This window comes from Dromaius novaehollandiae, chromosome Z (assembly GCF_036370855.1).
Source record: "Dromaius novaehollandiae isolate bDroNov1 chromosome Z, bDroNov1.hap1, whole genome shotgun sequence".
Taxonomy (NCBI): domain Eukaryota; kingdom Metazoa; phylum Chordata; class Aves; order Casuariiformes; family Dromaiidae; genus Dromaius; species Dromaius novaehollandiae.
The window spans coordinates 36,890,613-36,917,232 of record NC_088132.1 but is presented as its reverse complement, the minus strand read 5'-3'; the positions used below and the strand labels follow the sequence as shown (position 1 = coordinate 36,917,232).

The 26,620-nt window shown below is 39.7% G+C and overlaps 2 protein-coding genes across 2 annotated transcripts; both read left to right on the top strand.

The window, feature by feature from the left end:
* The first annotated feature begins 5,332 nt into the window (after positions 1-5,332).
* Positions 5,333-15,393, top strand: PHAX (phosphorylated adaptor for RNA export). The gene is made up of 5 exons (XM_064501663.1): positions 5,333-5,511; positions 7,689-8,308; positions 11,258-11,378; positions 13,300-13,383; positions 15,063-15,393. Exons 1-5 carry the CDS (start codon positions 5,407-5,409, stop codon positions 15,330-15,332), a joined length of 1,200 nt encoding a protein of 399 aa, XP_064357733.1. The 5' UTR covers positions 5,333-5,406; the 3' UTR covers positions 15,333-15,393.
* A 1,216-nt stretch (positions 15,394-16,609) lies between these two features.
* Positions 16,610-23,143, top strand: SPMIP10 (sperm microtubule inner protein 10). Its single transcript, XM_026115393.2, has 2 exons — positions 16,610-18,537; positions 20,900-23,143. Exons 1-2 carry the CDS (start codon positions 18,418-18,420, stop codon positions 21,104-21,106), a joined length of 327 nt encoding a protein of 108 aa, XP_025971178.2. The 5' UTR covers positions 16,610-18,417; the 3' UTR covers positions 21,107-23,143.
* The last annotated feature ends 3,477 nt before the right edge of the window (positions 23,144-26,620 follow it).

The following is a 26,620-nucleotide window of genomic DNA, read 5'->3' as shown; positions in this document are numbered from 1 at the left end:
CCCCCCGCGCCGATTGGTCAGGGCGCAGCGGCGCCCCCCGCCCGCCCCGGCCCCGCCCCCTCGGCGCTGCTCTCCGCCCCCCCTCCCCCCTCCGCCTTGCAGAGATTGAAATACAACACAACGAAGCGTATTTACAGCCCTCCGTGAGCTGATACCTGGTTTCTCTCGCGCTCGGTGAGCTGGAAAACGCTCACACGAATAGGAAAGAGAGCAGGCAGAGAGGGGTTAGGAGAACGCATGCTTTCTTTAGACCACCTAAAGGAGGACCCATAGTTCGCCAATGGGTTACATGTCCCACTCAAAAATTTTAAAATTAGCCTTCTAAAATTAGGTATGACAAAAGGAACTACTGATTTTTGGATGCCTCTGTTTTACAGTGCTCAGGTGGAACCACAAATTGGGGCTATATTGTGAAGTCACTGGAAAATGATCAGTAGCCATCATTGAAAATGCCGTATTAGGTCCACAATCCCTAACAAAGAACTTCAAAAGAGGCAGTGCCGTTCCTTAGAAACCACTGTACCAAAGTGCAGGAAACAACAGCATTTCTTCTTCAGGACAGTGTGGAGCAACTCTCTTCAGATCCTGTCTCGACACAGAGTTCATTTATCAGAGCTTCGCTCGCTGCAGCACCAGTCTACCTACAAGTACGAACATTTATTTCTCCCAGGACAGTGGCGCAGAGTTTAACAGATCCCAACAATTGCTATTTTATGCCACTCTGAGATGAGCAGGAGAACATCTCTTCCAAACTGTTCTGCCACTGTGTACAAGGTCCAGATTAGTTCGTGGCTGATGCCCTCATGGCTACCACCTATCATGTCCTACATTTTACTGAATTTTACTGCTTAGTTTGATTACAGAGCCACTGCATCTTCCGAACCCAAGTTCCACGCTGCCTTATACTCTGGGTAGACTTTCTGCAAAATGCATCTCTGCCTTTCAATGCCTGTTAAGCACTGGCTTTGCTTGAATTGAAGTGAATACACAAAAAGCAAGAGCAGAGAATCAAGCTAGGTACTTCTCTGACTGCAGCTGGCATCTGAGAACCTGTAACTCAGCTTTTACCCCTGAGGTCCTCCACAAACCTACCAAAGTCCTCCAGAAAAGTCAGGATTGAGTATTTCTAATAGCAGGGAGAAAATGAGAACATGTAGGCATCAAAACAGGAAAAAATGTGCCCATTATAAGGAGGAATAATATTCAGCAGTGTGTATTATCATTTTCATCCTTTAATTCAGTGCTGTTTCAGGGAATCTGGGTGAATAAAAGTAACTTCAGGTTCAAGGCCTGCCACTTATCCACATGCCAAATGTTTGTGATTTCACAGTTTTTCTTTTTTTTCGCCCTTCCTGTACATCAGACTAACATAATTACCTCACTTGATATGCACTCATCTTGCAAATTTGCAAGTAATTTTTACCCCATGTTTTCAAATTGTAATTCCCCTTAACTGGCCATAGGAATTTATATGATTTATTATGGTCACTAAATATCATTTGTTTTCAGGAACATAATGTTTTCTGAATGACCAAACCAATTAGGAATAAACCCTGAGACTAAGGTTAAAGCACATATATAGCACATACTTAAGGGAGAAAAATTATCCCATTGATCTCAAGATGATAAATAACTGCCATAATTTATCTTTTGATTTCCATAACTACACAGTTTTGCTTACTGGTAATAGTATTAAGTATAATTGATTTGCCCTTTAAGAAAAGGTTGTTCAAGTAATTTTGTCAAATGAAAAGTATCTTTGGATGATACAATCAAATCAGTGCTATAAAGTAGTCTGGCAAGGTTCGCAGGGAGAAGATTTTAATCTGAAAGTCTGTTGCTAAGGTATTACATTAAGACTTTGCCTGACAGACTAGTCATGGGAGAAATTCATTTTCTGTGGGCAGATCATCATGTGGGAACTCAGGAAGCCTAGATTCTGTTTCTGGATCTCTCATCAGTGTGTTTCACAACCTTGGGAAAATGACTTAAGCTCACTACACCATAGCTCTACATACTCTGCAGATACTGACCTGCTTTATAAACCACTTGAAGAAAACTGCTGCATCAGAATGAAGCATTATTACTATTATTATTTTTATATGAAAATATACATTCTGGTCTATAAAAGCAGGAAAAGAAAATTACCTTGTACTCGGTTCAATAGCTGAACATGTCACTAGTGTCGTTACCTACATGAAAACTCGGTTTGGATACTACAAAGCCTGTATCAAAAAGGCAGCAAATCATTTAACTATGAGGGGAATATATAAAGAACCTTGAGTAAAAGCAACTTGAATGAGAAATTAGTATGTCTGAAAGGTAATACATTTTCTTCAGCAAGATGATGAAACCTTACATCTATCTACAGAACAAGCATAGTCAAGAGAATAGCAGCAAAAGCTTCCTTCCTCTCTTTTGACATTGTGCCTTTGCAACCTTGACCTCAGGAAACTTTCCTTAGGATGATACAGTATATCAGTCTTTACAACTACTTCTCCATTGTCCAGTCTGCAGAGACTACCAAGAGGGTTCCAGCTGAAACTGGAATGACATCATCCATTTCTTTCACACAGAGCACCAAAAACCTGACAGATAACAAGTTTCAATCACACCTGACCTGTAGTGATCTTTTTTTGATCTAGTGACCCAGGGGTATAAAGCAGCTGTTGAGTTGTTCTATCTCCTGTTAACTGTTACTCCTAATATAAACCTTATTCTTAAAAGGTTAATTTAGTATCTAAGACCAAACAGGTTCTAGTTGGCTGCACAGTTTGCAGCATTTGGTGAAGTGGGAACTTCAGCAGCTCCATCCATAGGTGCCTCAGAGAGGAACATGCTTTTAAAAGAGCACCTGATCCACTTAATTAAGAGGCCTCTGTGGCCATAACTGTCATTGCCTATCATTCACTGGCACAATAAACCCCAGAAAGAACAGCAGCTCACATGTTTGCGTTTGAAACTGGCAAGATGCCTTGCAGCGATTATGAACTCAGGCGACCCTACTGAAACTTCAGAGAGATCACCCTCAGAAGGTCTGATTCTGACACCTCTCAAAGGGACAATAAAAAAGACACAAGAGAGGTATACTACTGCATCTAGTTTTGTCACTAGAAAGACAGGTTTTCTCTCAGTGCTAAATATTGTGGTTCTGAACTTAGTACCTAGACAGAATATAGCTGATTCAGCCTGATGGACTTTGAAAGGCTGCATTTCTAATGCATCTCATAATCTTGCACAGACTTTTATCTTTTCTGGATTATGTCTATGTATGCTCAAAGTAGTATCTCACAACAACAAATCTGCAAGATGTCTTCAACCTATAAATTGAATTCTAGCAAAAAAGTAGGACTGCCAAATACTTAGCACACTAGCTGAGGCATTGAACAACATGGTTTCAATTCCTAGCTCCTCCACAGACTTCCTCCATCACCGTAAGTAATTAGTTCCTCCAGCCATGACTACCTTATTGGTCAGGCCAGAAAGAGAGTCAAAACCCTGTCACTGTGCCTGACTTGGCTCTGTTCATTCATTTTGCTACAGGGCATCCAAACAATTCAGACTATCACTGTAACAAGTGGTGCCAAATTTTTTCTAGGAAGGACTCTGGGCCAACTTGTCTGCATCACATTGGGCTCTAATCAGCTATGCAGTACTAGCCATGCCAGTCTTACCACTTTTGAACCATCCACTGTAGTACAGATGTAGATAAAGATGTGGTTAGACCTGCATAAAAGCTTAATGTGGGCCTGCACTTTCTATTCCTGGTGTCCCCAAGCCCACATCTAAATTTAGGTATGCCTACAAAAACTACACATGAAACGTAAGTGTGAAGATCCATTCTAGTGATACTCATGAAAGTCAGTATGTCCTCTTGTATACCAAAGTTTTCTTTCAGACATGTGTTTGCGTACCACTTTCTTATTGTAGTACATCCCACCCTTGAGCACTGGTCCCTTCAGTATTCAACAACAAAGCAGAACATTAATGGAAACAGACTCTGGCACCCAGGCAGAACTCTGCCAAAGACCTCTGCATTTGGCTGGGGTTTAAGTAAGTAGCTTCTTAGTACAAATGCTTTTCTTGGGTACCTTCAGTTTTCAGCATGCTTTTACAGAGGACTTGTTGAATCTCCTGTTTACAATTGTCTGTAGTTCTGCACGTAACAGTTTTGTGGTATACAAGTGGGATTCGTTCAGGACAGATCCTACAATACCTCATCAATTTCTGTAGTAGCATTGCAGCAACAAGTCAACCCATTTTAAGATCCTTATTGCAATGAAAGTGACTAACATTGACACCCTGGAGCAACTAACTTTAACAGCTTCTATGACAGTAACGTATTTCACCCTCAGCCCTCCTTTCTAATACAAAATCTGAGATTGTAGGGCTAACCTACCATTAGTGATTTTGCTAAAACTATTCGGATGCTTACTCACGCAGTGGTTAAAGCAAACCCAAATCCTGACAAATACAATTTCCCTTACAGGATTTCTGGCTCCTGCTACATAGGCAAATAGAACAAACAGATGATTTAAGTTTCCTGAAAGGTCAATCATTTAACGGGACCAGCACTTCTATAGTGCCAAATTATCAGGGTAGCAGGGAGTGGGCGTAACTGCTGTTTCAGATCAGGTCACCCACAAGATATGTGAAATATCCCAATATGATCCCATTTCTGGGTGACAAGCAGAGGCAATGAATGCTTAGTAAGAGCTCTGTGGCAGGGCTTCATGGAGGGATGCAAAAAACACTTCTCTCTCTAGGCTTTTTCTAATTTCAGTGACACAGGACAAAAAACACCACCTAAATATACGTCAAAGAAAGTGGTACCTCAACAATCTGCTGTAATGCAACAGCTCTTAGGATGCCACCTCTTGCGTTGGTGAAAGGCGTTACATGCTGTGGTGCCTACAGCAGCAGGGCCCTGCGCAGCCCCTAACCGCCGAGCACAGCCCTGCCAGCTCCAGGCAGACATGTGGTAAAGTGACCTAGCTGAATTTTTGTGTAAATTAACATGGGATTTTTGTTTCGTAGCCGCCTTTTTGTGGCACCCCGGACATTTCCGCAGCGGCGACGCTCAGTCGACGCGCCAAAACAGCGGCACGAAACGCTGGCGCGGTGTCGCGACACCACCGCGACAAGATGACGGAAACCTCTCAGCACGGACAAGATGGCGCCACGGCGCCGCGCACTCCCCTCCCTTTCCCGCCCCCCCGCCGGCAGCCCCGACATGCACCGCGCCCTGCGCCATAGCTGCCGGGAGGGGTCGCCGCTGCCGGCGGCTCTCGCTATTGGTGGAGAGGGACCCGCGTGCGCGGGGCGCCCGCGCCGCGGCCACGCCCTCCCGGCCCTGCCCCGCCCCGCCGACCAGGGGTCGCCGCGCTCCGGCGTCGCGGCGGGAAGATGGCGTTGGAGGCGCCGCGGATGGAGGGCGACGTGGAGGACGGGGAGCTCTCCGGCTCGGACTCTGATATGGCCGGGGCTGGCTCTCCCAGGGACCCGCAGCAGGTGAGGGAGGGGAGGCTGCGATGAGGCGGGAACGAAGCGAGTCCGTGGCTCCAGCGGCTCTAACGGCTCCAGCGGCTCTGGTCTCACTCACCGTGGCCGGCGGGCGGGCGGGAGCGGCGGCTGCGTAGCCCCTGGCAGCGGGGCGCAGAAGGCGCAACCGGGAGAGCCCAGCCCCCTCCCCGCTTCTATCTTCCTCCTCCTCGCACGCCTCGTTCCTCCTTTCCCGCCTGCTGCGCTGCCGGCCCGGGCTGCCCGCCCGCCACTCCCCGTTTTTCCGCCTCTCCTCCCCCACCCCCCCTGCCCCGCCACCGGTACACACAAGCAGATGAGATGGGCTGCAGGCCAGGCTCACGGCCCTCCCTTGTGCCCATGACGCCCGCCTTCGAGGGGCTGGGAGGCGCTGGGCGGTGCTCGCTCGAGAAGGAGCTCCCGAAGGCTTTCTCTGCCGGGGCAGCCGAGCTAGGGAGGTGCCCGTGTCCTGCGGGAGGTGGGGCCCTGCTGGAGTCTAAACAACCGGGATAGAAACATCCTTCCTAAAGAATAATCGCTTTCTTCGTGCCCTGGATCTGGGAATTAGCCTGTTCCCCTGACGCCTCTTTATTGGGAAAAACTGTATGTTGCGGGGAGGGGAGCTTTTGGATTTATTAGGCTTTGAGTTTGATGAGCAAAGAGGAGCATTCTGTTATAGTTAGTCATTTCAGGAAAAGACAAACAACCGCTTTAAAAACACATGAAAATTATCAATAATGTACTGCTTTCTCTTGAATTTAGAACTCTTTTGTATGTATCAGTTGCCGAAGAGATGTTTATTTTCCAGTGTCTCACACAGTTCTCATGTTAAGTTGTATTATGAAGTTTATGTGAGGAACTTATCATAGTACAAGGAGAGGAAAAGACTTCAAAATATGATAAATGAGTGTATGACGCTGTATATGTAAGGACTGTTATTTTCTTTGGTTACTTCTATTTATTTGTAATGTAGTTCTGAGATGTGTAGCACAAAAATTACAGATTTTTTTTGAGTTGTGAACAGTATGCTTCTATTTTGGGTTATTGAATACATTTTAACTTAGAGATTTGTGTTTCATAATGTGATAAAATAGACTGAAGACTTCTTGTGTTCTCTGTTGCCTGCTAGTAGAATGAAAAGGAAATGGTGTCATAATGTTGGTGAAAGAACAGTAAGGTTAAATAAAGGTTTTTATTTAACTCAAGATTGAAAGAAGAGAAGACTATTTTTAAAAATATGAGATAGTGTATTACTTCATGATAGGAAGCCATAGGGGGGAAAACTGGAATTATTAGTACAAAAAATGCTTACTGTAGAATCATACAGAAGCATGACCCAAAATTTTGTGCGTTGGGAATAAGAGTTCTGGGTTATGTTAACCACAGTGCTTTGACAGATGGTGCAGCTTTGAGTGGGTTTGGTTTTGGTGTTTTAGACTGCTAGTCAGAAAAATGGGGAATTGGCCTTTCCTGCATATTCTTATAGCAATGAGAGCTGTTTGTAAAGTATTTTAAAACGTTTTTCTTGTGTCCTACTTGAGAACAGGCTATAGTGAGCTTATAGCTACTTTTTGGTTTAAAAAAAAATCAGAAAAAAACACACAAACAATGTATTTCACCTATGAGGTATTATCTTCTCTAGCAAACTATGCTTTGTCCTGATTGAACCAGAATCACTATATGCTGTTAGCTTCCCAATGTCTGCACAGCATCCAAGGTGTTTTTTTGTTTGTTTTGTTTTTTTCTTGAGTTTCTGTGAATGCTATTGTGGCTACAAATCATTAGTCCAGACTCCAGAGAGAACATTCACTTCTCAAGTGTTACAAAATCTTCTGCTGAGCTGCTGTGGTGCTTTATTCTTTGAGCCTTCTTAAAACTACTGTTCATGTCTGTCATTTGTTTTATTTGGGAATTTTAGTAGCTTTTCCAATTTCTTAATAATCTTAATTTTCTTAATGTAACTTTTGTTAAGTCAAATGTATAAGCATGCAAAATACAGAAGTTTGATAAGATGCTTATGCCAGCTGCAGCCCATAAGATGCTCGTAGAGGACTGCCCAGTCACATTAGTCAGAATCAATTTTTCTGTTTAACTATTCAGATTTTTGATGTGAATTGATAGCTCTCTTTTACAGGAGTAACTGGATTAATGGGCATTTACTTTTTCAGAAATCACATGATGGCAATAATTCAGTCAGACCTTTCCAGAGCATCATTTCATCCTGTGCGCCAAGTGTCCCTTATCGGACAACCAAAAGTGTGGACTCAAGTGATGAGAGCTTTTCTGAATCTGATGACGACAGCTGTCTGTGGAAGCGAAAACGGCAGAAATGTTCCAGCCTTCCTCCTGCTAAATCTGAGCCTTTTCAGTTTACCCAGAGCCAGCAAAAGCAAACTTTTCCAGGCGGTAAGAAGGTCAACAATATCTGGGGTGTGGTGCTTCAGGAGCAGAGTCAGGATGCAGTGGCTACTGAACTTGGGATTCTAGGGATGGATGGTAGTATCGACAGAAGCAGGCAGTCTGAGACTTACAATTATTTATTGGCTAAAAAGCTAATGAAAGAAGCTCAGCAAAAGGAGGCAGAGACTTTAGATAAAGAGTTGGATGAATACATGCATGATGAGAAGAAAACATTGCCAGGAGAAGAAGAAAATGGACATGGTTTTCTCAAACGGAAGCGGCCTGTGAAAGATAGATTAGGTGAAAGACAAGAAATGAATTATAAAGGAAGGTATGAGATAACAGAAGAAGATTCTGAGGAAAAAGTGGCAGATGAAATTGCTTATCGGTAAGTTTAATACAGTATTTCTTTACTTCCTTAGATATTGGAAAAAAGCTTCCTTACAGCTAAATGTTATATGTCATACCAAACTATGAAAGACATGAGTGCCTTGTGCATATTTCTAGAATCCTGGGATACAAATGTAGCATCACAGTTGGTATCTTGTAGAAACCTCCAGTAATATTGTCAAACATCTCTGATACCATTTTCGGTTAGTTGTGAAACAATGAGTTTGACAAAGTTTAAAAGCTTTACATGTGGAGAGTTAAAACTCCCTGAATTTTCGTGGAAAAGATCTGCCAGAATGGTTTGCTTGCTTTAGAGCACGGGCAAGAAAAAATACTGTTTTTCATGGCATAGATTTAGTAGTGGCTTTTTTAGGAAGAGCTGCGTTACCCCGTGATGAAAAATTTGGATTTGAAGATGGACCACAATGGACACATGTTGTGATCTCCATGAAAAAGTGGATGTTACAGATCTTTGGGGTTATAGGTGACTTGGGCTGTGTAGAGGTTTGGAGAGCACAAATCCTGGAATTCAGAGGTTCTTTACATATGTAAAACATAGGTGTCTGAAGAGACCTTTTGCTGCTGTTGTAACTGTGGGCTGTGCCAGGGTTGGACGCCAGTATTGAAATAAAGCTTTGTCTCTTCTGTATTGTGAAACTGCACTGCAGTTCTGTGGTAGTTTATATTGGTCTATGGTGGGATTACCAAACTCCTGTTACGCTCACTCATTGTCACCCACTTTGCACAGTCCTGGTATTTAAATAACATATACTGAGCCAGATTGGACTTTGGCTGTCCAGACCCTTTGGGGGCGGGGAAGGCATTATTTTCAAGCAGGTTAGTTTAGAGAACCAGTTAGCTCCACAATTCCTTTCAGCTGGCACTGGCAGCCCTGGACTGATGCTGTTGGGAGCACATGACTGCAGTCATTCTTACTTAGATTGACTTAAGCTGACAATCCTTTTTCAATAGATAAATTACCCATAACATCCATGTGCAAGGGAACAAAATTAGGGTTATGTAGAGAACAAAAGTTACAAACACTTACTAATTTTAGATTGGCTAACAAACTCAATTTTTATTTAGATGGCATTGTTAATGTGTAACATGTGAAACTTGGTATTGCCAGATACTAAAGTTGATACAGTGATTGGCCTGTGATTAATGCCATTAGCTGTTCTCAATAGCCTCTCATTTCTGAATTTGAAAACTCATAGATTGTCACTTGTAATAAACTTGTCTCTTTGTTCTATTGCACTTCATTAAGATAAATGATAGAGCCTCTTAAGATAGAAGCCTCTTTTTTTCTGATTCTTTATACACAGCTGTTCTGAACTGGATCAGTAGGATTGTTATACACGTAGCACTGTTACTTAAACAGTGCTGTACCATCTATGTCTGAATGACCATCTTCTTGTGCTGACCCGCACAGTAAACTGAAACCAAGGAGTTTTTCTGACTGTTCTGTGCTGGGTTTTTTTCCCCTCATCTTTTTCCGTTTCTGTTGGGCTGCATAATTTCTTGGTGTTAAAGCATATATAGGAAGGTTGAGTGCAGGGGCAGAGTGAACACTAGGTGGAGAGCGGACTGTTTAAACTGGCACTGCTACTAACAGAAGTTAACAGTTTAACCACATTTTTAAGGAATCCTGATTATGCTAAAGTTGTCTGCATCTTTGAGAAACATTTCCCTCTCTTCCAATGATTCGTAATTTGTAATTCAATCCTATAAATATTTGAGATAGCATTTAACCTCCAGTGCCTATTAATCCATTGAACTCAGTGAGATTAATCCCAAAGTATAAAGCCTTTGCATGGTTAGGACAATTGTCATTAAAATATGATTTTTTTTTTTTATGTTTAATTTCAGATAACTTCAGTCATGAAACTGAGGCAGTTGAAGCTAGCCTGGTTGTTCCTATGTAGTTGATAATAAAAGTGGTCTGAGACCTTTTATTATACCATCATTGTAACACGTGCAACTTTGTAGCATGGTAATGTTACTTGAAGCTCTTGGCTTCCATGGTTTTCAAGAAATTTTGGTAGTTGATGAGGGGGATCTGTAGTCCCCGGAGTTTGACACCACTGAGCTATAACAGTTAAGACTATGCATCACTGAAAGCTTTGTCGTTAAAATATGAGAATTTAGAGTATTAACTCTTACTCTGGAAAAGTTGATTTGTGGGCTTACGCTTTTTTTGTCCAGTGAAGTACAGATTTCTGCACAGTGAATTGAGTCCATAAAAGCCTCTCCCTTCATGCAGGCTGATGAAAGTTTCTGTTCGAGGACACCATTACTAACAAAATAATGCAATTTAACTCAGTAATGCTGTGGGTCTTTTGCGGGGGTGGGGTGGGGGAGCTGTTCACATATGATAGGTTATCATAGATTATCCAAGGGACTTGTTTCTTTTATATTATGTAGGCTTGTCTGAATTGCACAAGATACAGAAGGACTATTATGCTTGCTGTTGCTTCCAATTAATTGTTGATTTAACTGTAAAGGATGCTGTCATTTTAATTAAATGCAGATTATTTGTAACTAGCCTAAATTTTGCATTTGCTGTAACCTAACTTCTTTGCTCACTTCATGCTCTCAACAACTCGTTTGTGTCGTTAGTTCATCTTGTGCAGCAGACTGTAATACTGTATTTTCCAAGGTTTGTACAGGTCTTTGCCATTTCTCATTTGGCTTATTTTTTCACATGTCAATAGAGGGAAAATAATTGCTCAATTTTTACTGAAACAAATTATAAAAATGCATACTACGTATATCATTGTCTCTCAGAGGCTCAGGATTTTGAAAGTAGATTTAAGAAGCCAGTTGAAGCACATTGAAATGCATCCTAGCCCACAGAATAAATTATTATTAATGCTCCATGGTCAGTTTTACTTGAGAAGTTCTACTGACTGTAAATATACTCTTTTTTTCCCCCCTTTCTCAAAAGGCTTTGTGAACCAAAGAAAGATTTAATTGCCCGAGTAGTGAAAATAATTGGAAAGAGGAAGGCCATTGAACTGCTTATGGAAACAGCTGAAGTGGAACAAAATGGTGGACTGTTCATAGTGGTAAGAAAAATATGATATTGTGCGTTTAGGAGATTTTTCTACTTGCAGAATACTTACGTAATACGATTGCATAACTTCTACATTTGACAGGTTTTCCCAGATTCCATGCATTCATTTACTGTCACCCCTCCAGGACTTATCTGAGCTGTGAAAATCATTTAACAGTAAATGCTAATGTGGTCTTTCAGCAGGGCTGGAGTAAACAGTGAGATAAGTGAATGTGGAAATTGCCCAAGTTTTGAGGCTAAAATCAATAGTTGATTCCAATGATAACATTTCATTGATTATTTTATCTTGCCTTGGGATGTTTCTTTCACAAGCTAAGAGTACATGACTCTAAAGCTTGAATAAAAGCTTATAATTTTAGGATCTAGATGTAGCATCTGGCCAGATTACTTCAATAAGCCAGGTGGATGTTTGACACCACTGACCTAGCTACTAGGTTAATCAGCATGCCATCAGAAGTTCAAATGCACTGTGTACTTCTAATGTCACATTTGAAAAGTAACATTCAAGAGGGAACCTATAAGCTTTAATATTGACCATTGGCTGTAAAATTCATCTTGTGTATCTGTACAGCAAAAGTGAGTACTGATTTCTGTTACAAGGCATAGTAAAAATGCTATACTTACTGGTTAGGTTATCAAATTCTGCATATGTTTTTGTTTTTGTTAAATAATGAGCCTCAGCGCAAGAGTTTTAAAAAAATGGGGAAGGAATCAGTAAATACTTTCAGGCACTTGTATGTACATTTAAATTCTATCATCACAAAAAGATTTCAGCTAATGACTTCTCTTAAAAGCAAAAATAGTCTTGAAGGATTAAAGTACTTATCAGCAAGTATTTATCAAGGAGATGAAAGAATACAACTCCTAGTGGCACAGCTTATTTGGCTGAAAATCAGAGTACAGTATTTGAAAGGTGAATAAAGTATGCTGTTTCTCTTGGCTGGGGATTTGCTAGGATGATGAAAGAATATGGTGTCTAGTATTGCAAGAATGTGCTTTAAAATTGAGCTTCCTTGTTCTTAGAACTTTTGATATGTATTTTATTTTGTTGTGTAGCACAAAAGTATGTTCTTTAATACAGTATCACGGCATTGAAGTCACTTCAATTTTATATTCTATTTATGTATCACAAATGGTAATCAAATAATAGCATGATAAATGCCCGTGATTTACAGAGCTTTTAAAGTGGAGTCCATTCATACTTGGCTATGATGCATCATACTACTCATGTTACACTGAATACTGTTGAAGCATGGAACTGCCGTGCTATGTGGAAAGGCTTTAAAGTACATATTGTGTATTTAATACCTCTCAAGCAGGAATGCAAAATCCTGTACACATACAGATAAGTTGTAGAATTGTTAGATGTAATATTACAAAATTAAATTTTACATAAGTTTGTGAAACTAGTTTTTGACATTTTGCTGGGCTTCTGTGTTAGGAATGGTCTGAATATCTACCGTAAAATTTACATTACTGCAGACAGCTGAGAGAGTAGTTAGAATACTGTTAGCCATTTTGCTCCTTTGCTATCAAATCAGATTTAATATGTAGCTGAACAGTTTTTAAAAAACAATCAACGAATCCCACCTACCCCACACCCCCACCAAAAAAAAAAAAAGCCCTGTGGTATGATTACCTGCTAGGTCAGCAGTCTGGTTTAGTGTTCTAAAACAAAAATTTTGAAACCTTGTACATTCCATGTCCAAATGTAGAGAGCTGGCTATAGACCTTTTTATGACTAGATTAGTCATAAACAAAAACTAACCTGGTTTGTTGTTATGTAATATCTAGCAGAGCTTAGATTTCTGGGTTCTGTCTCAATACAAAGCATTGTTTTAGATGATAATTCTATATCAACACTTACATTTTAAGCTTGCTTTAATTACTAATTTACGTTTTCCCTTATGAAGAATGGTACAAGAAGAAGAACACCAGGGGGAGTTTATTTAAACCTGCTGAAGAACACACCTAGCATCAAAGAACAACAAATCAAGGTAAAATTGTCAGATGATAAATTTTTGTCCAAAGTAAATTTTGTCTTTTTTAACTAGAAATGTTCTGATTGAATCCTTTCCGTAACTTTCAGCAAGTTTAACTCTGTATTTGAAGTATATTTCAAATAAACCAACTTTTCATATTAAATATTAGCAGAAAATAGTTGGCAAATTGCCATTCCTACTACACAAAGAGAACTCCTTTTATATATTGCCAGCTGCTCTGACTGCCCACCAGAAAAAAAATAAACAAAGAAAAAACCACTGTCCAAGAATGCTGAAACTGTAGAGTGTAAAGGAAATGTTATATTCTCTTTGATTTGTATATGCCTTATAGTAGTTATTTGCTATTGTATTTTCCCCTCTGGAGCTCTGACCCATTGTAAATGGACTGGGTGGTGTCCTCCTAAAACAAGATTTTTGTCCTATATTCATTGTTGCAGCTATAGCATTAGGCTGTACTTCCTCTTAAGTCAGATTCTGGTCTGAACCTAGACTTAACCAAATCCGTTGTGTTCACCACTTCAGTCTGGTGAGCTTATAAATATTACAGCCTTTCTTTTTACAGTATGAAGTAATCTGAGATGATATTTTCTTCATTCTATTGAGACAACTTTCGTTTTTCAATGGTATTTGCCATTTCACAGGTCTTTCTTCAAAGAATGACTCATTTATTTCACTTGTATTTGGGTATCCCTCACTGCAGATCATCCCAGCATCTCATTTTGTGAATTGAGAGAGGAATTGACATAAACTGATTGCCTGTAGTATATTTAAAAAAGCTTTCATGGCCTACAGAGGTTGCACAAAGTTGTGAATTTGATCAGTCTTTGCCCCATCTGAGAAAATTACTCTTCTACCTCTCTCCTTTGCCCTTGTATTTGAGTGCCTCATTCTTCTCTTGCTGATATTGGAAAGTGTTTTTAATGAGGCAACAGTTTTCACTGTGTACATCATTTGATGTACAGAATGAAGCAGGAGTCCTATGGAAGAAGTACATACACTCCTGTCCCTCATCATAGAGGTTGTGATGTGCATAACTCTCTCCCAGATTTACATGTCCTTAATGTTTGACTTTGCAACTTTTTGTGAGGGGGAAAAAAGCATTAATATTTTTCCATATGCAGTTTTTTAATAAACTAAGCCAGAAAAAAAAATCGTGTAGCAACACTTAGTTCTGCTGCATGATCTTCTGCCCCTTAAAATATAGAGGAAACTTGTAACAGTCGTATTTTACAGTAGAGAAAACAAGGTTGACGTGTTTGACAGTAAAGATGGAGACTTGGACTCAAGTTTTAGTTCTGGAGGAAAGTTTGTTCAAGGTGTCATAGAACCTTTTGGCCCTATTTTCTCTACTGCCTACCTTGTAAGAAAGTTCTTTTGCAACACAGAATAAAAAACATTTCTTGAAAACAAAAACTTGTAGTTAAATAATAGTTTGAAATCGCTGAGAAATAGAACTATTCACAGGGCATTTTTCTTAAATGCAATCTATAATTGTACTTCTGCCCCAAATAATGTAAATCTTGGTTAAATACTGTTACTTAAACATAGTATTAAATATTAGCATTACTTGTAATAAAAAAGTAGCTAAATATCTAGCGATTTTTTTCATTTATGTTTTATTTAGCAAACACTGCTAAACTGAATATGCCCTTTTTTTTTTTTCTTTCTTCAAGGAAATCTTCTATCTGGAAAACCAAAAGGAGTATGAAAACAAAAAGGCTGCTAAGAAGAGGAGAATACAAGTTCTAGGAAAGAAGATGAAAAAAGCCATTAAAGGGCTTAACCTGAAAGAATATGATGATGCTTCTCGAGAGACTTTTGCTAGCGACACAAATGAGGCTCTGGCTTCTTTGGATGATTTACAGGAGGGACATCATGAAGCAAAGATGGAACCAGAAGATGTTATTGAGATTGATAATGCTCATGATTTGGAGATCTTTTAGCTCTCAGTGTACTTGATAACAAAGTCTCTGTAAAATATATTAAATCAACCTTTTATTATAATTCCATGACTTCTTGTTTTCATAAGTTGCAGAAATATGGGAAATACTTGATGCTAAAGAAGATGACATAATTCTTCACTGAGTTTAACAGCGTGAAGGATGTTATTTGTCCTATTTTGTTTCCTGTGTTAAGGTTTTCTAGATAACAGCTCTACTTCACCGCGTTTGTTCCTTAGGAACTTTTTTTTAGCCACACTAAGTTTAGGGATTAAGGCTTCGTTCTAACCAAATACATCATATTTAATCTGTTGAAGCTAACAAAGTCATACAAAGTAATAATCAAGTGGGGACTGCTCCTAATTACAGTTGAGCAGAAACTTAACTATATTAAGTTTTGACATAAAAGATCCTGTGTTCTTGATGTGGCAGCATGTTGACAAAAAGAGCAGTGTTTGTAATATTAAGACCTGTAAAAGCAGATTGGTTTTCTGAAACAAACTAAATTTTAATAGTGAATGACCTTTGAATAACAAGCCTGCAAATAAGCACTATCGAGCAATATATGTTGTAAACCACTGCTGCAGGTTTTAATCCTTGTAACAGCTGTTTGAGCTTCCTACCTGTTCTGTCTAAGCTTTTTCCATAATTAACACAAACAACTTGAACATATCTTTTTGTTCTGAATCAATCATAATGGAACTCTTTCTGAGTAATTAGACCGTACTAATTTGCATTCCCCTCAAGGATATCTTTGCTCAAGACCCTATATATGCAGGTATAAATCCATTACCTTTCAATTCTTGTTTTCATGCTTTTTCCTCATGTATGCGGTAGAAGTAGTGTAAAACTCACAGAAATTCTAAAGTTTTTATTAACTGTGCTGACTCTTATGAAAACAACAGTATGCAAGAGGGAGATGATTTTTACTTGATGCGGAAGACTATTGCTTAGTTTGTAAGTTTTGAAGATAACTGTTTTATGTTGCACATTGTTTTGGGAGCATAACAGAAGAATATGTGAGACACTGATAATATGTATGATGTCTAAAATACTTTCTCCCTAATAAGTTGTGTTTTCTGTGAATTATGTGCTTTATTTTCCAGTATAAAATATTTCTGAAATACTACTGAATGAATTCACTTTCAAACCTGACAACAAACTTCTGCACGTAAAAGTTTTGCTCACTTGGAAGTCCTTGAATTTCAGAAAAGAAGTGTGTCACTAGAAAATTTTAATATAATTACAGTATTGAACAGTTCAGTACTCTCAACAGCTGGTATTTACTAAAGCATTTAGAGAAAGAGCTCTTAAATTTACAGCATATTCCATTATATGCTTTACTAAATTCAGTTTACTCAAGAGTTTTGATCTTTTTTACATCTTTCTGTCGATGTGTCTGAATTCCGTGTTATTAAGTTGTTCATGATCTGTGAAGCATATATTTGCTGGTAGTATTTCCTGCCACTGAAGCAGCAAAAGGTTTTGATTTGAGATCTTCCCTAGCAAAGCTGTGATGGTCAGCATACTAAACTGATTCTCCTGTAAAAAGGAAACAGTCTTTGCACCATTTGGTTAGTTTGGGGCTGCAGCATTTGCTACTGTTTTGGAGAACTCCTTGGGAATCTTTTAAAATTTTTCTAGATATTGTCAGCAAATTTTCATGGTGGTTTAGTTTTTTATTGTCATGTAATTTGCTGCTAATGGTGACTATATTTTTGTAATTATTAGGGGGTTTTTAGTGTTGATTTCCCAGGTAAAGGTTACTGGAACAGTGTATATAAAGTCCTTCTCTAACAAAAAGACCTTTGACAATCTTAAGTATTTTCTCTCCTTTTTTTTTTTTTTCTTTCAACATGGTCTTTTGAAAAGGAAGCGTTTTTCAACATTGAACAAGCAGAATTCATTCCGCTTACACCAGGTTCCCCCCCCCCCCCCCCCATTATCAAAGAGACTACATTAAGCAGCAACCATTTTTGTATAGTGCTGTGGCCAAGCTTTGAGTCTGCCGGTGGAGTCGCAGGGCTGAGCCTCCCTTCTGCACCGATTGGCACAGGCTTCAGCCCTGGTCTTTGGGCCGCGTGTTGCTGTGCTGGAATGTCAGTGTTGGCCCGGCAGCACCTGTGTCACAACGCCACGTGTGGGGCAGTCCTGGAGCTGGAGCCCAGTGCCCTGGAGCCCAGTGCTGCAGCCACAATGGCTTCCAAAGGGACGGATGCAGATACGCAAGGATGAGAAAGAAAACTTGGCCTTCCCGTGTTGCTGTATTGCCATACACCTGATTCTCTTGTTTGCACCTTCCCGAGCTTGCTGGAAGGTGTTGATAGGGATACATTGGTGATCATCTATCAACTTTCCTTTCTTCCCTATTTGTTTTCTTTCCCCCAAACTACCCAGGAATAAGATGCAGGAAGTAAGGATAGAGATTTTACTCTTTCAGCTCCCACATATGTTGGACTTGCTAAGTCTCTCCTGAGTTGGTACTGACAGAGATAGCAACCCTGTGGTGTTGGTCATCTCTGGCTTTTGACCAAAGTGGATTGTGTGGGCTGTGCTCTGGCTGGGCACCAGTGTTCCTGGCTGTTGGATTTAGTAGTTGATGTTTTATAGACCAAAATGTAGACAAAGTATTCTTTTCGTTCTAAGAATTTTCTCTGGCGAGCAGACATGACTGAAGCATCAAAATTATTACAAATGGAGACTCTGTACTGCCAGGACAAGTATTACTTTCCATCTCTTAAGCTATGAGAGTGTGCAAAGCCAGCTGTACTGTGCCTGAGGCAGATAGTGACAATGACAGAAGTATGCTTTAATTTGGAAGTGCAAGGCTTGTTTGTGAGCAATCTTGTTTTTCTTCCTTATCTTCCTAAATTCAGATAAGAAAACAATGCTTTTTGTTATGGGGAAATTGAATGGTATTTTATTTATATGATTCAGTTTTGCAATGGATCATGAAAGGATTGTCGCTTTAAATATAATTACAATATTAAAGACTCTCCTTCTGCTTCCCCTTCCATGCACATCTGAGTCTCATATGGTAATTAGTTTTCATCTCAAACTTACCAGATGACCTCATTAAAATGTTTCTATGTCCTCCAGGCTTGTTAACTGCCATTTGCCAAAATTCTTGAGCAAGCACGGAATGATCCCAGAGTTTTATATGATGCCTTGGAAACAAGATATGAAGAACAGGAAGCTCATTTTAAAGGTAGTGAGATCAGAAGGTGTTTTCCTACTGTGTGCTGCGTAATAGTAGTCTCATTCTTCAAAGGGCTGAGTATCTGCAGCAACTCATATGGAGTTCAGTTCCAGAAATTATGCCAGACAGCAATGTTTTGCTATTTTCTCTGTACCATCTTGATGCTATTGACAGGACATTCTATGCTGAAGCTTATACTGCCTAAAACACATCTAAATCTTCTATTCTGATTCTCTTAATTTTGACTGTGTAATTCTAGAAAATCCAAACTAAAACACTTGCCAGCATCTCTTAAACAGTTGTGAAAGCAATAATCTCTGGCAGAGGAGTGAAAGCTGAAATTGTTAACTTCATGCACTGTTTCAGTAAAGCCCTTTAGGCCTTACTGCACTGTGACTCTTCTGTTACGAGAAACAGCTAGATACAGAAATGTCCAACTTCCCAAAAGAGAGACAGATAGTTGGTCACATGCATACTCATATACAGATAGATTTGTTGAGGACTGGATAGTGTCAGGAAGACCTACTGGGAGCCAAAGAGGGAGAGGAAGGGGAATCAGCAATGGTGAGATATAAAGATGATGGAGGAGGTGAAGGAAAAGAAAAAGACGATGTTAATTACGGCAGTCACTGTTATGAAGGAACTGAATTCCTTGTACTTTATCAGAGTAAAACAAGAGGCATGGAGGGGTCGACTGGGCAACTGAGAAAATAACACGTTCTTCAGAAGATAGTTTGTTTCAATCTATCATAATACTTGGCTATGACAGCCCTCATCACTTATCCCCTTAACTTCTGATGTCCTTCATGCAGCTCTTGCTCTGATGTGTAAAAAAAAATTTGCTTTTTCTTTCACTCTTGCTTATTCCATGTCTGGAAGAGTTTGCCAGAGGCGCACCTTTAAAGCTAAAAATCTCCTGATGCAAAGGGGGGAATTGTATTTGTGGCTCCAGCAAATATGGGCTTATTAGGTACCCTTCTCTTACTCCTAATTCCTATTTGCCAGCAATGGTTTAAAGATACAGGCCTGTATCTGAACTACTGTGGTCCTTCAGTGATTCTGAAAATACCCAGTCTTAGAACTTTTGTGTTGTAGTTCAGTTAAGGGATTCAGCAACCTGCCAGAGAGAGGCAATGCTTGCAATTTTCTAGGACTACCGCTTTCATTCAGTAGGCAGCTGGCAAACATGTTGCACACGGTGGGAACCGTTGTAGGAACTATGGCCTCTTGATAATTTGGATTTACTGCATTCTGTCTCATCCATGACCTGCCAGCCCTGGGAAATACTTGCAGAACAATGTTTCCCAATTTGCAGAAAGGACATATTTAAAGTTTTCTCACCTCCTTATCTGCAATGCCGTGTAAAATGTGAAAAGATGACACTTTCAAATGTTGAAGGAGGAGGGAAGACTCAGCTATGATAGGTTTAGTATGTCCTAGACAAAATTACTTCCAGAAAAAGAAGCATCTAGACCTACATACTAATGACCAATGAAAATGAGAAAAACATATCTGAAGTCATATAAGGAGACACTAAACAAGTAGTTATTCAAGACATTTCCTTTGAGGTCAAAGTTGGTCATTTTTGGTTTCAGCCTAGAGATTTTTTTTTTTTAAGGTGAAAAACAACAACAGTTTTCTATCATTAAATTAACAGGAAAAAATGTTTCTTACCTTGAAAACTTTAGAATGCTTATTTGTGTTTGGATATATCAGCATTCTTGTTTAAAACATACCTATGTTAGCTCTCATTCAGGAGAGGATTCTTTGCAAAGAAATAAATTAAACACTATCCAAATCCATATTTTGATTAATTTTCTTTACCTGAGGCCAAAATTCTGTCAGATTTTTATAAGTATGTGATTTCAGTTGCTACTCCCACCAATAAAGTGGTCCCAGAGTTGTGTAGTTTTACACAGAGACCTAGTAACTGCTAGAATTAACCTAGATATGCAAACCACAGAAGTAAAATTTGTTTGTTTAATTTAAATAGACTCAGATTGTCTGACTATGTACATATTTATGAACATGTTACATTTGCATACTTTGAAAGGTATGCTGGTCAGCTGATGCTGAATTTCCATTTCTCTAAAGGAATTAACAGGTTGTGTGTGCAATTGCAGGGTGTATACTCTTTAAATTAAGTGCGGAATGTACATTTGGAAGATCCTTTGAAAGGCATCGTCAACTTTTTTCTTTCCAAAAGTTGCTCTTCTTTTGTAATTTGCCTCTTACATTTGCATTTGTTCTATCATTTTTTTTTCAAACAATAGCACAGTTTTTTACAGTTATTGTTTTATCCTTACTGTTTAGTTACCACTAGGTAAGTTTTTCATTGACAGCCTTTAACCACTGGAATTTCTTTATTCAGAATGCAGAACTTGCTGGAATATATGCTGGAGCTCCAGAAGATAGTCTGTTTTTGGAGCACCAGGAAAGACTTTGCCATGGAGAAGAAAGAAAAAACCTCCAAGAAAAAATGCCTCAGGAGATGCTAGTTGCTGATATCCCCATACATTCTCATTTATCCAGATACCAGGCATATGTGATTGCTCTTGCATGCAGGAGAAAACTCTGACCTGCTTTTTCCTTTTACGCTTATAGTCAGGTTTAAACTATGTACACTGTAAGGTTTAAATTGCACGCAAGACTGAATCAAACCATTCTGTGGACTCTTCTGTTTTTTCTTTTTAGAGAGTAGTCAAAAAAATTGCCTTAACATTTGGCCAGCTGTCATTGATAAAGGATATGAGAACCTAAAATATTTTGGACTCAAGGTTGTGGTTGGAAAGCAGAAAGTACATATAGATAGGTATGTTTCTGAAGTAGGGCAAAGCTTGGGATCCTTCTCAGCTCTTCATCGGTTTCCAAGAAATTGGTGGCAGCGCAATTCCTTTTTGTCTCCTGTCTCCTTTTAAAGTCCTCTTTTTATTCTCCCCCATCTTGTCCTTCTGGAGATGTTTTCCTGAGCCACCTTACCTCATTTTCTTGTTTAAGCAGTACTTCTATTTCTGTCTAACTCAAACATAAATAACAACACATTTTTGAAAGATAAGCAGCAAATGAACAATTCTGCAGCACCAGCTTCTGGAAACTGTCCAACCCATATTGCTTTAGCTGTTGTGTTTGTCTCTAACGCCTCTGTCGTGGGACTAAAGTGTTCCCAAGTGTACTATAGTGAAGTAAGATTTTCATTGTTGGCGGAAGGAGGAATTTCTGGGCTGCAATCACTGACATCCTGTAAAAGGAAAGGAGACAAATGTGGAAAGATTCTCAAGGGCTATCAGGCAAAATATGAAGAAATGAAGAATCAGCTGAAGTAATCTGGGTATAAAATAATATAAACTCCACAAATGACAGCAGCTAGTTGCAGCCATGCAAGTACCTTCACTGTAGAACTTTTCAGTCCAAAATTGGTAAATTTAAGAAGAATGTAATTCAATTTTGCATTGTGATTCTCTCCACAATTCCTCACTTGTGGAAATGCCTCAGCTCCAAACTGGAGGGTGGAAAGTGGCACATCTAAAGAAAGGAAAAAATCTTTAATGTTTTTAAGGTGCTGAGGTTTTTTATAAGTGTTCTGGGATATTTAAAAACAGAAAGGGAAAAAAACAAACAAAACCACTTTCTGGATACTAGGTTTTATTTCTTTCACATCTACCTTATGTGAGACAATTAAGTTTGTCTACTGTAATATGTTTATCTAGATACTTTATTATCATAATCTTTTAAAATATAATATACTAAAGCTTTAGTTTAGGTTATTCTCCTCAAAAGTTATTTTATTCCAAGTTATTCTATCTTTATATTCTGGTTTGTAGCAGATTTTCTCCATTAAATCAAACAGACAGAAGCTGGCTTCAAAGCTGTAAGTACTTATTAATAGAAATACAAAATTGCCATGGAAACAAATGAGCAGAAGGGCTCTGAAGACATTCTCTTCATAATTACTATCTGTTTAGTGTTGCGTGCCTAGAAATACTAACACCTCAGCATTTTTTCCTTAAATGGTCTCAAAATCTAAAATAGTTGTGTTTATATTTCTTTAGAAAAATATGTAGTATATATTTTGTATCTTGTAGCTTTTCCCTGCAGAACTCCTGTCACAGTGGATAAAAATCTATGGTAGATACAATTCTTTTATACAAAGGCAATAAAAATGAACTAATGTATCACCGCTGTTACTGCTAGGTAAGTTGTTTTTCCTGCTCTGAAAAGATGTCAGTTATATATCTTGTCCTATTTTTATTTGATTTGGATTGTCATGCTATTCCTCTGAGCTCATTTTCTGCTAACTGATAATTTCTTACATTACCCAGATTTTCCCCAATGAAAGGCATTCAAGATTAGTTTCTCTGTGAGAACATCTGCAGTACCCCTCACAAGGCGCTCTGATGCTTCAGTAAAGTCATTCATTATTTTTAACAAAACCTGCAGAGGTAAATGGAACCTTCTGTGTGATCAAGCTGTCATTTTGCAATGCGTTGTTGATTGTATGGTGCTCTATTGCTGTGTTTTCAGTTTGTATGATTACTTCTAGCGAAATCAGAATATGTACAGATGAAAGAGGAACAGCAGTGTCACACTTTTTAAGGATTAATTAAAACTACTTTTATTGGCACAATGCTTATTACTGAAAGAGAACTTTACTGAGTATTTTTACGGCATTTCCCACGACAGGCCTTGTGTCCAACAGTGTGCAATACTCTGCTTGATTTAACATCTCAATCTCTTTCCTCTGTGGGTTACCAATTGAACATGTTCCTGGCTTCCCAAGATTTATGATGCAGTCGCAGGCTTGTATTCTCTCAGTTTCGCCAAAGGAGTATAGAGCAGATGAATACCTGGGCGCTACAGCTGTAAAGCCGTAATCTTTGCGCTTGAAGGAATGAATGAAAGCAAGCAGGTGCCAAGCAAGCAGGAAAGGATGGGGCTTTAGGAGTCCCTACTCTTCACAGCCAGGTAACAGACCAGAGTGATTTTTCATGCATTGCTTTTTACACCCTGGCAGCCTGCCTCAACTCTCAAGTATTTTCTGTGCTCAGCAGCTATCTCCAGCAGTGTTAACACCCCAGTGAGTTTCCTGCAGATAGATATAAAAACATATATTGGGTAGGCAGTATGCCAGTTTGCCTGCTCTCTGCAGGCCATTTCCCTCCCTCCCTTCCTTCCTCCCTATTCCAGCTCTGTTTACTTTTTCCACCAGCTCACAGGCCCGTGAATCCGTAGCAGAGAAAGGATTTCACAGGTAGTAGGGAGCCACAGGCCCGCTGCGGTTTCCTCCGTAAAGCAACCCCCTAGAGAACAGAGGAGTGCGTGTATGAGACGAGCTTTAGAGTAACACCAAATGCACCTTAGCAATCGTGTGAGGTGTTACACAGATGAGATTGCAGCAGATATGAAAGAGTTCGTTCGCGTAATTCCTACAGCCCTCTGCTGAAATCTAAGAAATCATAGCCTCTGCCCAACAGATTTCTGCAGGAGAGATTAACAGGCTGTTCCAGCAAGCCTCTTAAAAAGGAGGGGGGGGGAAGTATTTTGGCCTTTCTGGAGCTGTCAATTTAGCCTAGGGAATCTAAGCCTCGCACCTGTGAACTGGAATTAATAATACTGCTCAACCATCTCTGTGAAATTATTTGAGATGCAGGAATAAAAAGATTTTATATACCTTATTTTTATGAGCAAATGAGTTTATACGGGCAATAGCAGAAGCTTTCTCCTTAAAGACATAATTACATGCAATTTCAAAACTGCCCAGTTCTCAGGAATTGATAACAGCTGCTTCAGAAACACTTATATATAACTAGAAGTCGATCAGTGTGTCTCAACCTTTTGGATCCAGAGAATGTAGCTAGACATTGACAGTTCACCACACAATGTTATTAGCCTTTTAATTAAAAACACCGTGCAGTATGATTCGGCGACCCTCTTACAAAAGCCTGTAGAGTTATCTACAGTGGTGCAAACCACAGTTTGCAAGGGGATAGGTACAGGGAGCCTAAGGGAAAATGTCCATTGCTGTGCCTGTACCATATCACAGGAGACAGGCTGCGCGCCACTCTTTTCATGTACTTATCAGCCTTTGACCTTGCACCGGGCGGAAAAGAGATAAGTATTTCCAGTGGAGGAAAATTAGACTATGCATTCAAAACAGTGAGCTTTAAAGACTTAAGGCAGTGGGTCAATGTAGAAAGAAGAGCAGGGATCATAATGCGTTTCTCCAAATATTTCCTGTTAGCTTGCTCAGTAATAATAGTGAGAGCAGGAGCAGTGAGATGAGCTAATGGCCAATGGTTTACTCACTATGTTTTCTCTTCTTATTCAGAAGACTTCTAGAGTTATAAACATTGTTCTAACATACATTTGTGCAGTTGTAGTGGGGCTGCGCAAGAAAGGTACTTTCAGAGAAAAAACAGGTTTTTTTCATTATATACAGTAATCAGCCTTCCTTATCTGTAAAGTTGTGTTGGGAAAAGTGATTTTTCTTTGACGTCTAACCACTATTTTGAAGGATTTTTTTGTTTTGTTTTGGTTTTGGTTTTTTAAGAGCAACGTGTGAGAAGACGTCGCCCATATGTTCCTGTTGCATTTGTATGGCTGTTTCTGCATTCCTCCACGTTTATGTCTGTCTGCAAAATCTTGCTATTCACACGGCATTGCAACCGTCTGTTACCCTCGCTTCCAACACAGGGACACCCGATGCTTAACCCAGCTGTCCCTAAAGGGGATCGAGCTTCAGCCGGAGACCACAGACCCCGGGAAATTTTGTTTCTATTCAGTCAAAGCAATAATTCCTGTCCCATTTATTGTAGGGTGTTTTGAAGGGAGAGTTTGAGCTTCACGGAGCTGGGGGTAGGCTTACCCCACGTTGCTGGGCAAAAGGAAAAGCATGCAGGGTCCCAGGCTTAGAGCTAGGCTGTGGTGTTTGAAGGCTGTCCAAGGTCATTCGCGAGACCTGAGAGAAATTGTCTGTGTTTTTCTTTTTTAAAGAGTGAGAGGACATCTAGGAAAGATGTAGGTTCAGTGACTCTCCAGAGCTTCCAGGTTAGAGAGCTGAGAAAGAGGCCATTTCCTGGAAGGAAATGCCGGATAACATCTCTGCATCAAGAGTGCGAGGCAGCTAGGAAGCCTGCTGAGAAATCTGGATCTGGCCTGTGGCTGGAAGCTAAATTTCCCCCGAGGAAAAGTAATTGGGAAAACAGCTGTTGTCAAAAATCTGATTTCCTGTGCAAGAAAGAGGTGTCAGCAGCAGGACGTGGCGCCAGGCTCGGTAAGCCCTGTGTTACAGTGACAGTGGGAGGGGGGGGTCATCCAAATGGGGGCACCCACCATACCCCTGGCTCGTCATCAGCAGGAAAATGGAAAAAACAGCCAAGCCTGATAAAGAAATACTTAACAGCAAGTGTTTCATCTCTTCCCACCTCTAAGTGTCGCTCTTGCCTGAAGCATTTCTTAACAAAGTAAAGGCATGGAAAGGGCTTTTTTCAAAAGGAGCTAGCCATGGATTAAGCTCATGTGGGCTGTATGTGCTCGTCAGAGACTGACAGTGATCCTATTTAAAAAAAAAAAAAAAGTTAGTGTAATTTGGTGATTCTAACCCAGTTCTTTGGAAGAAGCTTTATGGCTCTTCCTGTAGGGCTATATGTTTTAAAAATTGGGTGGTGTAGAAGTCTTAAAAAAAAAAAAAAAAAAGATTTGTTTATGTGGCATTTGGCTGCTATTGCTATTCACAGAAGTATTTTGTTACTTGCTTTTTGAATTTTTTTTATTACAAAATAACAATACTCATTAAAGTCTTTTTTTTTCGCTGTCTTGCTTTACCTTCCGTCCTGTTAGCTTTCACAATGAGGATTTTTATGGGTTTTATTACCATCAATCAAGCTAAGAAATGGCATACTTTATCATATGGCAATAGAGAAGATACAGGATCAACTCCATCAGGATTTAACAGAGGAGGAAGTGAGGGGCGATGTTCTGGGACTAGCCGGGACATCACAGCACACATCGCAGATGGGAGAGGTGCTTCTCTGCTAGACCCCCTTTTCTGGCTCTTTACAAATCACTCTCTTTCCACATCCTTGAATAGCCTCAG

Coding starts and splice junctions, on each gene's coding strand:
- PHAX (XM_064501663.1), top strand. CDS start 5,407: ATGGCGTTGGAGGCGCCGCGGATGGAGGGCGACGTGGAGGACGGGGAG. Junction 5,512..7,688: donor CTCCCAGGGACCCGCAGCAG/GTGAGGGAGGGG, acceptor TTACTTTTTCAG/AAATCACATGATGGCAATAA. Junction 8,309..11,257: donor GCAGATGAAATTGCTTATCG/GTAAGTTTAATA, acceptor CTTTCTCAAAAG/GCTTTGTGAACCAAAGAAAG.
- SPMIP10 (XM_026115393.2), top strand. CDS start 18,418: ATGTCCTCCAGGCTTGTTAACTGCCATTTGCCAAAATTCTTGAGCAAG. Junction 18,538..20,899: donor ACAGGAAGCTCATTTTAAAG/GTAGTGAGATCA, acceptor TTCTTTATTCAG/AATGCAGAACTTGCTGGAAT.